The sequence below is a fragment of the Rhinatrema bivittatum genome, chromosome 6 (assembly GCF_901001135.1).
Source record: "Rhinatrema bivittatum chromosome 6, aRhiBiv1.1, whole genome shotgun sequence".
Classification (NCBI taxonomy): Eukaryota; Metazoa; Chordata; class Amphibia; order Gymnophiona; family Rhinatrematidae; genus Rhinatrema; species Rhinatrema bivittatum.
Genome location: NC_042620.1, coordinates 273,821,961 through 273,836,042, shown reverse-complemented (window position 1 = coordinate 273,836,042; position 14,082 = coordinate 273,821,961). Strand labels below are relative to the sequence as shown.

General features: G+C 44.8%; 1 protein-coding gene across 1 annotated transcript in view; it reads right to left on the bottom strand.

Annotated features, from left to right (window-relative positions):
* The window catches only part of MED12 (mediator complex subunit 12), a 573,790-nt gene that overhangs the window by 15,618 nt on the left and 544,090 nt on the right, over positions 1-14,082 (bottom strand). The window contains exons 38-40 of the mRNA XM_029607961.1: positions 9,473-9,675; positions 8,850-8,918; positions 471-685 (exon numbers count right to left, since the gene is read on the bottom strand). Of these exons, the coding sequence (XP_029463821.1) occupies positions 471-685; positions 8,850-8,918; positions 9,473-9,675 (487 nt within the window). The remainder of the gene's footprint in view (positions 1-470; positions 686-8,849; positions 8,919-9,472; positions 9,676-14,082) is intronic.

Here is a 14,082-nt window from a genome sequence, read left to right as displayed (position 1 = left end):
AACATATCAAGATGTGCTTGCAAATTCTTGATACAATTTGTTTATCCTTCTGCACACTTTCCTGTTCTATGATTGCATATCATGGTACTTGATGATGATCTCTCTCTCCTTACATCATACAGAATACTCACTTGCTTCTGACATTTCTAATAGCAAAACCATTCTTATTTGTTTCCTTTACTTTTATGTCTGCTATTCTGGCATCAAGCTTTTTATCTAATGGTATGGAAATGCCCCAGGCGATCATATCTTTTTTCTGCAAATCTGTCAGTGCTGTAATGCCAGTGCTGTTGATGCAAGTACAGACTGAAGCCCTCCTGCAATCGACATACTCCTGTGGTAATTTTGTGCGTTCTGCATAATGGGTTGAAAGGTTGCAGCCATTCCAGTACCCCCTGTAGCTGCCTGGTGCAGTGTGTGTATGCTGCACAGTGTGATCACAGCTTGCAGCCAGTGTATTCTCACAGTACCTCTGAGTGTTTTGCATGGTGTGTCCATATCCTGGGGCCTGCTGGTGCACGTAGCCACTTGGTCTCTGTTGCATCTGTCGAGGATCTGGCAGTGCTGGAGTGGAGGTGGGATGGGAGCTCTGGTAGGCTTGATTAGAGTAAGTGGGAGGTACAATAGAACCAGGCTGGGAGGAGTGCTGCTGCATGCCCATGTGCGAACTGTAGGTGGTGTATCCCTGAGGTGCACAAAAAGGACAAATGTACCTCATTTTACCATTCCTGTACAGAGTATCCCCCCCCCTCACAACCTATCTATCTACAGGGAGTGTGGGAAAAATGACTACCTACACAGTGCCAGATAGGCCCAAACATTTTCCTGACAATCAAGAAGCCACAAAAAAACAATCTAAGCAATTTTGCTCCTTGATCAGGATCTTCATTCATTGTGCATCAGCTTTCACATGCATATTTGCTGAAGCACTGTAAAGAAATGCAACCTGAACGCTCTGAATATTATTAGGGCCCAAAAGTCTGCAGAAATTAATTCTTTGTTAATGTGGAAAAATGGATGGATCTGTGGGGTTTTTTTTGTGTTTTTTTTTTTTATTTAGGCCTGTTCTCTGTGGACAGCTTGCAAAGAACACAGCCACCATGGCTTCCAATGGGGCAACAGCTTTGGATACCAGAGACAGGAACAGAAGGAAGTAAGAGTCTATCTGTGGTGTTAGGAACATCTGAACTACTGCTACTGATTTCTTTCAATAAAAGCCATATCATCATATTGGGAATAAGCAAGGGAGTATATACTGTGTTAGCAATAAACCAGATATAGGTGAAATCTTAGGAAAATTATCATCAAAACTTTTACTTTTGTGAACATATGTACTAGATAACTACATATACTAAGTAATTCTGAGATGATCTTCTCAATTTCCAATTGATATCAGATTAGTAGCTAATATGCTAGCTTGCTCAATGAGCAGATAAAGGAAAGTTCCTTACCTTTAACAGATGTTCTCCGAGGACAGCAGGATGTTAGTCCTCACATATGGGTGACCTCTGAGAACACTTGTTACAGGTAAGCAACTCTACTCTCTCCAAGGACAAGCAGGATGGTAGTCCTCACACATGGGTGAATCCCTAGCTGCAGGCGGTCCCCAGCGAAAAAAGGGGACCAACAAATACTCAACCAGATGCCAACACTGGTGTTGTTCATAACAGAGGGGGAGACATCTTGAACTGAAACAATGGGCCCAAGCAATGAGATGTGAATGTATGGAGAGAAATCCAGGTTGCAGCCTTGCAGATCTCCTCCATGGGACTGCTTGCAAGTGGGCCACTGATGTTGCCATGGCTCAGACAAAATGTGCCTTGACAGGGCCCCTAAGATGTACTTCCACTTGGGCATAACAGAAGAAGATGCAATCTGCTAGCCAATTCGATAATGTCTGTCTGACAATGCCAATACCAATCTATTTCTATCAAAAGAAATAAAAAGTTGGGTAGACTGTATGTGTTTGGCTAAGGCTCTTTTACAGTCCAAACTGTGCAGGGCTTGTTCATCTTGGTGCAAATAGGGCCTGGGAAAGAATGTTGGCAGGACGATGGACTGTTTAAGATGAAAGTCCGTCACCACCTTAGGCAGGAACTTAGGGTGTATATGCAGGCCCTATCATGGAAAAACTTAGTATAAACTTAGCAACGGTAACATGGAATAGACTTTGTTTTTGGGTACTTGCCAGGTTCTTATGGCCTGGATTGGCCACTGTTGAAAACAGGATGCTGGGCTTGATGGACCTTTGGTCTGACCCAGTATGGTTAAAAAAAAAAAAAAGTATTTCCTCAAGGGCAGAGACTCCTCTATTGCTGGGGGAGGTTCTCCGCAAAATCTTGGACCTACTTCCACAAGTTGTGGTCATATTTGTGTTTCTAGAAACTTTGACAAAGGTTTTCCGTGCCGGGCTCCTTCGGATGATGTCACCCACATGTGAGGACTACCATCCTGCTTGCATTTAAACTGTCAGAAAAGGTTTGTGCTTGTGTCAGTATGATGAGCTGCCCTTGGTAGTGCTCATATAGTTCATTTTATCCCATTCTGATGTGAGCCTGCTCACAGGGTGCCCTTACAGGAAAACAACCTCCTTGATTAGGTGCCCTCCCTTTCTATCACATAATTTCCCATAACAAATTAGCACTGAAGACTGAGAACCCGGGGAAGTCAATGTTTAAATCCTCACAAAACCTGTGATCTTGGGCAAGTCACTTCTCCCACCATTTTCCCAGTAGCAAGCTTATGGGGAGATTTACTAAGCCATGGTAAGTTTGACTCTTGTGGTATTTTTCCCCGTTGTCAAATACAACAGGCAAAAATATCTCGGCAATACATCCACCACATCGCAGGCTTGTGCAGGCCCAGACCCTTCCCAGCCTCAAGTGTCTAACCTCCTGAGTGTCTGAGACCCATCCCCCAGCTGCACTGAGGCAGCAAAAGTTTAGAAAAAAAAAAAAAAAAAAGGTTTATTTATTTATTTTATGTTTTTTTTATACCGATCTTCCTACATTAGATGCAAATCAAACCGGTTTACAAAGAACAAAAACTTGCCTGACGGCATTACATGGAACAATGAACATTTAAGCAACTTTAAGTAACATAGTCAAAGAGAAGAAAAACCAGTAGCCACGCCCCACCTCCTGTGATGCGAAACCCCCCCCACACCTCCTTCTGCTATCCCCCAGACTCCAGATCGGCCTATAAATCCCTGGAGGCCAAGCAGAAAACTTGGCTTCTGGTAGGGGGAGGAGGCAGGGCCAGAGCCAGCAGGGTGTCACATTTTTGTACTTTTTTTTTCTTTATAATTTTGCCACTTCAGGGCATGGCAGGAGATTCTCATTAGCCCACCAGTGATTTCAGCACTCTAGCAAGGGGGAGGGGATTCCAGGGTCACAAAGCTCGTTTTGAGAAAAGGCCCTAGGACAGGGGTCAGGAACCTATGGCTCGGGAGCCAGATTTGGCTCTTTAGATGGCTGCATCTGGCTCGCAGACAAATCTTTAATAAAAAAGTAAAAATCTAACAAAATCCCCCACCCTCCTGACGTCCCTCAAGACCTCCAAAATTAATTTACTACAACCCCCACCCTCCTGACCCCCCCAAGACCTGCCAAAAGCCCCTGGTGGTCCAGCGGGGGTCCAGGAGCGGTCCGGGAGCGATCTCCTGGACTTGGGCTGTCGGCTGCCAGTAGTCAAAATGGCGCCGACGGCCCTTTGCCCTCACTATGTCACTGGGGTCGACAAATGGCGGCAATAGCCCCTGTGACATAGTAAGGGCAAAGGGCCATCGGCTGCCAGTAATCAAAATGGCGTTGATATTTCTACCTTGTTAAATGTAAGACAAGACTTTGTCACTGTTGTTTTTTGCAGGTTGTAATATAAACCGATGTGATAATTAATCCTGTTAATTGAACCTCGGTATATAAAAAGTTATAAATAAATATTAAGCTTACTACAACAACAAATTACATAAAGTAAACTCAAACAATAATCAGATAAAATCTATTGTACGGTGCACAGTAATTATAGTCATGCATGTGAGAAGAGCCATGTATTCTCTCCCTTGCTAAATAGTTTGATATCTTTTTCTGCCCTTAGTTGTGGTGGCAGTTCATTCACAGTTTCGGCCCACTGTAGTACAGTGCTCCTGCAGTCTATAGGCGCTATGGGATGGCAGCGCATGAATTAGGGGATGCAGGAACAAGTTGGGCTCATATGAGCCCACCGTATTTTAAAAGCCACCCAGATACGTGTGTATCTCCTGCAGGGCGCACATCTTACTTCAATTCAAAAATGGGCGTGGTCTGGGTGGCGTCTGGCAGGGCATGGGTGTTCCAGGGCAGGGATGAGAGATGTGTGCGCAAATATTTACTTGTCTGGGCAGTGCCGCCTAAGTTTACTTCTGCTATGGAGGAGGTGTAAGTTAAAAAAAACCAAACCTAACCAAACAAATAACCAAACAAAAAAAAACAAACACCCCACTAGCCATATCCGAGGTGATTTAAGGGTCTAGGGTAACTGAGGGGAGTGTTGGCTATTAAACTAGGAGATTTTGGAGGATCTATCTCTTAACAGGGTGAACTGGTGGAAGAACTATTGAAACTGGCAATGGCGTGGACGCATGTCCATTTTAAAATCCCCCAACTTATGCAGAAGAAGCGGGATTTGTGCACACATGTGCATGTAACCAGGCTATAACATGCATGCAAGTTATAAAATGACTATCTCTGAGTGTGCACCAACATACGCCAATATGTGCCCACGCACCAGTTTGAAAGTTACCATCTCGGTTTGTCCCTGAAGATCTTAATGTGTGGGTGGGCTCATACCAATGCAGGCCTTCCGCTAGGACACAGTGATTTTCGAATACAGTAGCTTATGTACGATAATCATTAAACGCATGATGCAACAGCAATCGTTACACTGCCCCCATGGCACATCACCTGTACATTATGGCACCACGACACCAACCTTTGCAGCTCATAACTCCAAAACCCTGAAACCCCAGTGCAATGTCCCTGTGGTGACACCCCCCCCCCCCCAATGCCATGTTCTATAGCTCACATAAGTACATAAGATATGCCATACTAGGTCAGACCAAAGATCCATTAAGCTAGTATTCTATTTCCAACAGTGAGCAATCCAGGTCACAAGTACCTGGGAAGATGCCAAAGGGTAGACAGACTACTCAAGCCCTCAGAGCAATATCTCCCTTAAGAAAAACTCCCACAGCACTGCCCCCATTGTACCATCCCTTGCAGCACACATCCTTCCATGGCACATAGCACCGTCACAAAAAGCTCATTTACCCTCTGTATCAGTACCAACTGAATCAGGCCTGGAGCAACTGGGTGTGCATACCATGCATTTGCATGGGGCGGCACACCCGAGGGGGGAGTGGGCCATTTCTGATGTGCTTGCGGGGCTCCCAACCCTGCGAGCAGGAAGAAAACAGCAGCAGTGGTGTATATTTATGACATACCCACAGGGATACCCAGCCCTGCAGGTAGGAAGAAGAGAGCAGTGGCGAGAATTTCTGATATGGTCACTGGACTCCCAGTCTCTGCGAGCAGGAAGAAAACGGCAGCAGTGGCAGTGCAAATTTAGAACACGCACTCTGAGCTCCCAGACCCACGAGCAGGAAGACAGAGGCAGCAGCGGCATGTGTTTATGATGTACCCACAGGGGATACACATCAGGCCCCATGGGAAGACAACAATGGCAAAAGCTGATATTATGATGTGCTGGCGGGGATTCCACACACCGCAGGCAGAAAGACATCTCTTGGGCCAACACTGGAATATGACATGCTCACAGAGGTCCCACATCCCGTGGACAGAAAAAAAACAGAAGAGACCTGCTGAGTGGAATGTAAGGAAAGGGAAGAGAAAGTGGGGGTGTGAGAGGGAGTGGCATGGGAGGGGAGAGGGAATGAAATATAAAGGGGGTGAATGATAAGGGAGAAGAGGGGGAGAGGAAAAGAGGGAGGAAGTAAGCGTGCACATGAGAGGGGAGAGAAGGAAAGAAAAGTGGGCTGAGAAGGAAGGAAAGAAGGGGCAGATGAGTGAGACGAAAGGGAAGCAAGCATAAGTGTGAGCGAGCTTGTGGGAGAGCATGTGAGTGATCTTGTGTGTGTGAGAGCATGAGCATGTGAGTGAGCAAGCTTGTGTGTGACAGCAAATGAGAGAGTGTGAGCGAGTGTGTGAGAATGAACATGTATGTTAAAATGTTTGCGAATATGAGAGAGAGTGAACAAAGTTTGTGTGTAGCTCTCCATTCCTTTAATACTCCAGGCCAATTTCAGAGTTACTGGAAATCAAAAGTTCTCTGGTATGAAAAGCTGGAGATTTTTTTTTTATCCTTATTTGTTTGAATTATTGGATGATGTTTGCTATTTTTACATACTTTATTGGTTTTTGGGAACTTTGAAAATGTTTATATGAATTTAATTTTAGAATGTTATTCTATTCATCGGCTGTCTGGAAATATTTTTTTTATTTGCAAGGTTTTACTATTATGACTTTTTATATTTCCTGATTTTATTGTTTTATGAGGAATGGTGATGCTTCTGTTTTTCCATTGTTGCACTGCATACAAAGTATGGCTATTAGCAGTGTTTGTCTGCACGTTTCTATTTATATTTTAGGGTCAATTTATTCTGTATTTGGTGAGGGTCTGTCTGCATTCTGGTGTGTAACGGAAGTGAGGTATTCTGCTATTGTATAGTTTCTGTGTAGGGATTTATAACAGCTTGTCTTGTTCTGTTTTTTAAATAGGGGGTATATTGGTATTTTAAAGCCTGGTGTAATATTTTCAGGATTTTTCCTGTTTGAGTGCTCACAGTTAGTACAGTTTTGGTATCAGAGGTTTACTGTATTGTAATTTTAGTTCAGTTTATTCATGGCGTTTTGAGGGCTAAGCTCAAACCCAATGCACTTTACAATAGGCCTAAATACATATGGGCTCCAAAGGTCTTTTTTGCCGGATTTCCTCATTGGCATCTCAGCATTGCATATAAATATTGTAAGATTTTTACATCAGAAGACTGTACTCTGAATGTCCTTTTTCATGTAAAATCTGTTATTCATACATAATTTTAATTGTGTGTGGTGAGAGCTGGGGGAATGGGGAGCACAAGAGTGCCCTGAAAGAGCGCGCCACGAACAGACCGTCACCATTCACCCATCTCCCATTTTCCCAGAGTGCAAATAGTGGGGAAGGGTGGGAAGCAGATGGTAGGGTTCCGAGGAGTGTGGCAGGTTTGCCAGCTTCTTAAAAATATCACTGACACTATCTGCCATTCTTCTGGAAATTCTGACCATTGTCTGCCCACTTCCCCAGCATTCCAAATCATCGAAAGGGCCAGATTCCAAGGGGGGACGGCACCTCCTTGCCGTCTCAGTGATTTGACCTGTGCTATGCCATGCCTTGGGGGGGGGGGGGGGGGGTGCCAAGGTAATGTTTCTGTTTTTCTATTATTGCTCTGCATGTAGAGGCTGGCTTTTTGTGGGTTCCAGTTCAGTTCTTCTCAGCACGTTTCTGTTTATACTTATAGATCTTTTTATTCTGTATTTGGTGAGGGTCTGGTCTGCGTTCTGCATATGTGACAGAGGTGAAGTATTTAGGTGAGGTATTTTGCTGGCAGGTAATTTCTGTGTAGGGATCTATAGCAGCCTGGTTTGCTAATAACAGTTTTATTGGTGTTCTAGGGCCTGGTGTAATATGTGCAGTGCTGCCTTTTCATAGATAAGATTGTGGTGTTGTTTTGGTATGGGACGTTTACTATACTGTAATGGTAATTCTGTTTCTTCATGGCTTTCTGAGGACCAAGCTCACACCCAATATGCATTATAAATGCTAATTCCAGAGGAGATCATGTAAATATAAGCATGTTTAAGTGTTATTTCCTTAGAATATTTTTGAATGTTCTTTTTCATGTAAAATTTGTTATAAATGCATAATTTGTGTGTGTCTGTAAAGGGTGTGGGAGTGGGGGGGCGGTGGCGTGTGTGCAAGGCTGCAAGGTTTGCCTCGCGTACCTAGGATGTGGTTAGTGCAATTAGTGTAGCTGGGTTTAAAAAAGGTTTGGATAAGTTCTGGGAGGAGAAGTCCAGAACTAATATTAATCAAGTTGACTTAGGGAATGGCATCTGCTACTATTGACATCAGTAGCGTGAAATCTTCTTAGTGTTTTGGGTACTTGCCAGGTTCTTGTAGCCTGATTTGGCCACTGTTGGAAACAGGATGCCTGGCTTGATGGACCCTTAGTCTGACCCAGTATGGCAATTTCTTATATTCTTATAATACCCTTCCCTAACCACGGGTTCTGGGGTGGGAGTCGTATCAGCTTTTAAAAATATAGACTGCAGGACGGACCTTGGCTATATTTGATGGGCCCAGGACAGACACTGAATGAATTGGGGAGTGGGGGTGGGGGGGGGGGGGGGTGGGGGTGCAGCACACTAATTTTTCATACTGGGCAGCAGAAAACCTAACTCCGGCCCTGAACTGCACCATCACCTGCAAAGTAAAAACCTATAGTGCCATCTCTTCCCCCAAAAGCCCATATCACCATGGCGTCCAGTTTTGAAACACATGCCGTCACAGTGCATATTCTCATGGCCCCAGCCTCAAAAGTACAACACCCTACTGCAGCAGTAGCAGCTCCAGTGCACATGCCCTACTAGGAGGTTTACATTTCCAATTGAAAACTTTCGAATATTAAGGCAAAAGCTGAAACCACACTGGAATGATTTCCTCATTAGATGTCCTCTATCAGGCTGTGACAGATTGATTTGAGGTGGTCCCTGGTAATTTCTCTAGACAAAGAGGAGGAGGAGTGCTGTGCTTACCTGGGAGGGCTGCAAAGCACCATAGGAGGGGCTGGCATTTATTGGACGAATGGGCTGAGGTAGCCCCTGCTGTAAAAGATAAAGAGCAGCAGTTAAACTCATTTCCAACAGTGCAAAGGATATTCACCTATAACTATCTCCACAACCAGGAAGATCCTGCCCATATAGTCTAATGGCAACATTGCACCCACAGAACTCCAGCAGTGGGAGCTTCCTCAGTGCCTTATTTAATCAGTTAGCACTCCAACAATGAGGGTTCTCAAAGCGGTGCTCTCTCACTGCCATCTTAGACTACAGCAAAGCAAGCTTCCTTAAAACAGTGCCTACCTAAGTTACCTGGAACTCTCAATGATGGCATCTTTCTAGTCATGCCCTGCCCAAGTCATCTGGATATCTCACATTGAGAGCATCCTTCTAGTCACGCCTTGCCCAAGTCATCTGGATATCTTGCAGTGAGAATGTTTTTCTAGTCATCCCCTGCTCAGATTAGCTGGAATTTTCACTATGAGAATGTCCTTCTATAGTCTTACCCTGCTCAAGTTAGTTGGGTTATTCACGGAGGGTACAAACAGCCAATTAAAGTAATGGCTAATTTATGCTTGGCAGTGCCAACCTCTCCTCACCAGTTTGGCCTGAAGCTGCTGGCGTAGTAGTTGCCCCTGGGGAACAGGTGGCTGCTGTCTGTAGACAGGCGATTTGTAGGATGGGTCAATTGCCATCATGCCCCCAATTCCTGTAGCCAGTACAGCAGGGTATGTGGGGCGGGTCTGTACCAGCTTTCCAACTGGCATCCGTCCAGGTCTGCAGGTGTCCAACCGAGGGCCTCCTGTAACAAGAAGAAAGATGAAAGATGGAGAGCACAGGAAGGATGCTCTCTCCCACAACAAGAGCGAAGAGATATAAAGCCAGGACAGTGGGTATGCTCATTCTTGAAATAAGAGGTGGAATGCAGAGTAGAGCGTGCAGGATGTATGCCACATCCTGAGACAAGAGATGTGGGCAGAGTATGGAAAGATCATTCCCTTCCATAACGAAAGAGAAGAGATGCAAAGCAGAAGGCATGAAGAACACCCCTCCCCCCTCTTAATGAGAGAGAAGATATTTGAGGTGGAAAGCATGCAAAGGATACTGCCTACTGTAATGAGAGAGAAAAGACAGAAAGCATGGGAAAGACACTTTATTCCATAACGAAAAGAAAAAGATGTGAGGTGGAGAGTGCAAGGAGGGCATTTCCTCCCATAGGGCCTGATTTTCAAAAGAATTTACACGCTTAAAACTGGGTTTTACCCATGTAAATGCAATTTACCAGTGTAAGTGGGTTTTTGAAAACTGCTACAAGTACATGCCATTGAGTTGTCCATAGGTTTTACCCATGTAACTCCTTTAAAAATTCACTTGCTAATGAGGGCCCAGAGATGAAAGGCAATAAATGCTCTGTGAACAGTAGGCAAGATTAGGAGGTGCACTCCACCAGGAACCTCCTCAAGAGGAGATGCTATAGCAAGGAAGTCAAGTAGGATTCTTTTTTACCTCTATTGCTAATTTTAGTTGTTATTCCTTCCATAATAGGATCCTATTTTTTTAATTGATTTTAGATTTGTTTCCTGGGAAAGCCAAGGTCAGGTAAAAGCTGTGTTTCTATTTTGATCTGAGGGGGAAGATGAGGGTAACAGGGAACATAGATTTGGAAAAAGGAGTTATGGGTGCATTGCAGGAGGATCTTACAAAACAGGGGAAATAAGCACCCCTCATCGCCCCTACCTTAATTTATTATCATAATGCTATCAGTTAATATGCTCTGTATAATACTGTTTTTGCTCTGTTTATTTCCAGTTGTTAAAACCCCTACCTTGCTTCTCGTTATAATGTAATCAGTTAATTTGCTATGTTCAATGTATTCTGTTGCTTTCACTGTAAACAGTGGTGAAGGCTTGATCCAAACTACAGTATATAAAAACCATCAAATAAATAAATAAAATAAATCTATATAACAGACAATTTTATGTGGGCAAGTGCAAAGTGATGCATATTTATTTATTTAGAAGCTTTTTTTATACCGACATGCATGGGTACATCGTATCGGTTTACATATAACTGAAGGAAAATACAAAAAACAGGGGCGGGGGAGCAGCGAGGAAATAAAAAGAACCGGTGATAAAAGGGAGAAAAGGACAGAAAAAAACTAATGTAGTAACAGAACCAAGGTAAAACAGAGTATAGAGATACATGAACTAGCCAATAAGCACTATATACAATCTTGCAAATTATACAAAAGATACATGGCAAGGTCTTAGAAGAGCAGGGGAAGGGGGGTAAGGGGAGGGAGTTGAGGGGTGAGAGGGGAGAAACAAGTAGGAGAAGGAACAGACGGGAAGGGAAAAAAAAGGAAGAAATAAAGAGACGGGGACAAAGGAAGGTGAGAACAGCCAGGAGCTACTTGAGCCGAGGGGGGAGAAAGGACAAATGACCGGGGAGAAACAGGGGGGGGGGGGGGGGGGGAATAATTGCCTTGCGGATAAACAATCTGAGATGGTACTGGAATTTGCAGATAAACAATAACATAACAATATACAATACTGAAGACCAAGGGATCTAGTATGGCAGTTAGTCTTGTAATCGTACAATGGAGCGATTGGGGGGGGGGGGGAGGGCAAGAGGTAGCGGGGGGAGAAAACCATGGGGCTAACCGGGGGGGGGGGGGGGTAGGAAGTGGGAGGGAAGGATGCAGGGGGAAATGAGAAACTTTAAACTGAAGGGAAGCAGGAGAAGAACGGTGCAGGGAGAGGGAGGGGACTAAGTGGGGTCCAACTCCAGATATGCCTGTTTAAAGAGCCAGGTCTTTAGCTTTTTTTTTTTTTTTTTTTAATTTCAGAGCACAGGATTCTAGACGGAGATCATGGGGTATGGTGTTCCAGAGGGTGGGGCCTGCGACAGATAGGGCTCGCTCCCTGGTAGAGGTGAGGTGTGTGATTTTGAGGGTAGGGGTGTAGAGGGTTCCTTTGTGGGCAGTTCTAGTGGGGCGGTTGTAAGGGGACTTGTGAATGATGGTGAGGGTTTTTTTTATATGATGCGTGAGGAGATGGGGAGCCAATGTAGTTCCTTGAGGATAGTGGTGATGTGGTCGGCTTTGCGGGTGTTAGAATTCTGGCCATTGCATTCTGCAACATTTGGAGCTGTTTGATAGTAGAGTAGGGGAGGCCTAGGAGAAAGGAATTGCAGTAATCCATTTAAGATAGTAGTGTCGCTTGTAAGACTGTACGGAAGTCTTGGGCATGGAGCAGGGGTTTAAGTTTTTTGAGGATATGGAGCTTAAAGAAGCCTTCTTTTAGGGTAGTGTTAATATGTTTTTTTAAGTTGTTGGTGGTCTATGGAGACTCCAAGGTCTCGTATGGTGTGCGGGAAGGAGATCAAGGGGAGGGTGGGGTCGCAGGGGGGAGTGTGGTATTAGGTTGTGGTGGTTAGATATGAGGAGTTCAGTTTTTGAGGTGTTTAAGGCTAGGTGGAGGTTGGTGAGGAGTGTGTTTATGGAAACCAGGCAGTTTTCCCAAAACTTTAGAGATTTGGGGAGGGATTCTTGAATAGGAATGAGGATTTGAACGTCATCAGCATATAGGAAAAACTTGAGGCCAAGGTCGGAGAGGAGATGGCAGAGCGGCAACAGGTATATATTAGAGGGTGGAGGACAAGGAGGAGCCCTGAAGGACACCTTGGGTAAGGGGGATGTGAGAGGATTCAGCATTTGCGATTTTTACAGTGTAGTCTCTATTATTCAGGTAGGATGTAAACCAAAGGAGGGCTGAGCCTGTGATGCCAATTTCAGATAGGCGGGTAAAGAGGATCTTGTGGCTAATAGTATCGAAGGCTGAGGAGATATCAAGGAGGGCAAGGATATAGGATTGCTCATGGTCCATGCCCTTGAGGAGAGTGTCAGTGAGTGAGAGTAAGAGGCTTTCTGTATTAAGGGACTTATGGAAGCCGAATTGGGATGGGTGTAGAATGTTATGATCTTCCAGGTATTCGGAGAGCTGGGAGTTGACGACTTTTTCCATAACTTTGGCTAAAAAGGGAAGGTTGGAGATGGGAAGGTAATTGGAGGGGTTGGTGGGGGTCGAGGGTGGGTTTTTTGAGGAGGGGCTTGACAATGGCCAGTTTGAGGGGGTCTGGGACTTTGCCATGGGAGAGGGAGCAGTTGATTATATCGGCAAGGGGTTTAGCGATGATCGTGGGGATTCATAGTAGTGCTTTGGTGGGGATGGTGTCAGAGGTGTGAGCAGCAGGTTTGATTTTTTTAAAAATAGATTTGATTTCCTTGGCAGAGGTTAAATTGAGGGACACTAGATTGGTGTGGGGATTTTTGGAGAGGGGAGTGTGCTGGTGTGGAGGCGGGTTCTTCGCATTTACTATTGGCTTCTTCATCAGTGGTGGTGGGGGGGGGGGGGGGGTAAGATTTTGTGAGTTCTGCCACATATGAGAATAGGGCTTTTGCATTGTATTGGTAGTCATGGATTTTTGCAGCATAATAGTCACGTTTGCTCTGGAGAGTGGAGAGTCTATAGGCGTGAAGGGTGGATCTGTAAGTGTCTGTGCGCTTCGGGGTGGGGTTTTTGTGCCAAATACTCTCTTTGATTCTGAGGTCATTTTTCAGTTTTTTTAATTCAGGGGTGTACCAGGGTTTTTTTGTTGTGTGTGTGTATGATGTATTTCTTTATTGACAAGGGGGCATATTTCATTGGCTATATTGGTGGTGAGGTTATTCCAGGAGGAGAGTGCTGCGTCAGGGTTGGTGAGGTCTAGGTTGTTAAAGGATTTGGCGAGGGAGGAGATCAAGTCATCAGTAGAGCAGGGTTTATGGAAGGAGATGGTGTTACTGTGAGTGGGGGTGTGAGTAGGAGGGGGCTTTATAGAGAGGAGTGCTTTGATGAGGGCATGGTCTGACCAAGGGACAGGAATACAAGCGGGTGAGTCAGGGGAATGAATATGAGAATTGATAAAGATAAGGTCGAGGGTATGGCCTGCTTTGTGAATGGGTGAAGTGATAAGTTGTCTGAAACCAAGGACATGTAGGGAGATGAGGAAGGTCTCACAGGAGGAGGTGGTGGGGGTAGCGTCAACATGGAGATTGAAATCTAGAATTACAGCAAGGGTGTCTATATTGAGATTGTCTGATATAAATTCAATGAGAGGGGATGGGTTGTGTTCCAGTAGGCCGGGGGGGGAGGGGGGGGAGACATAT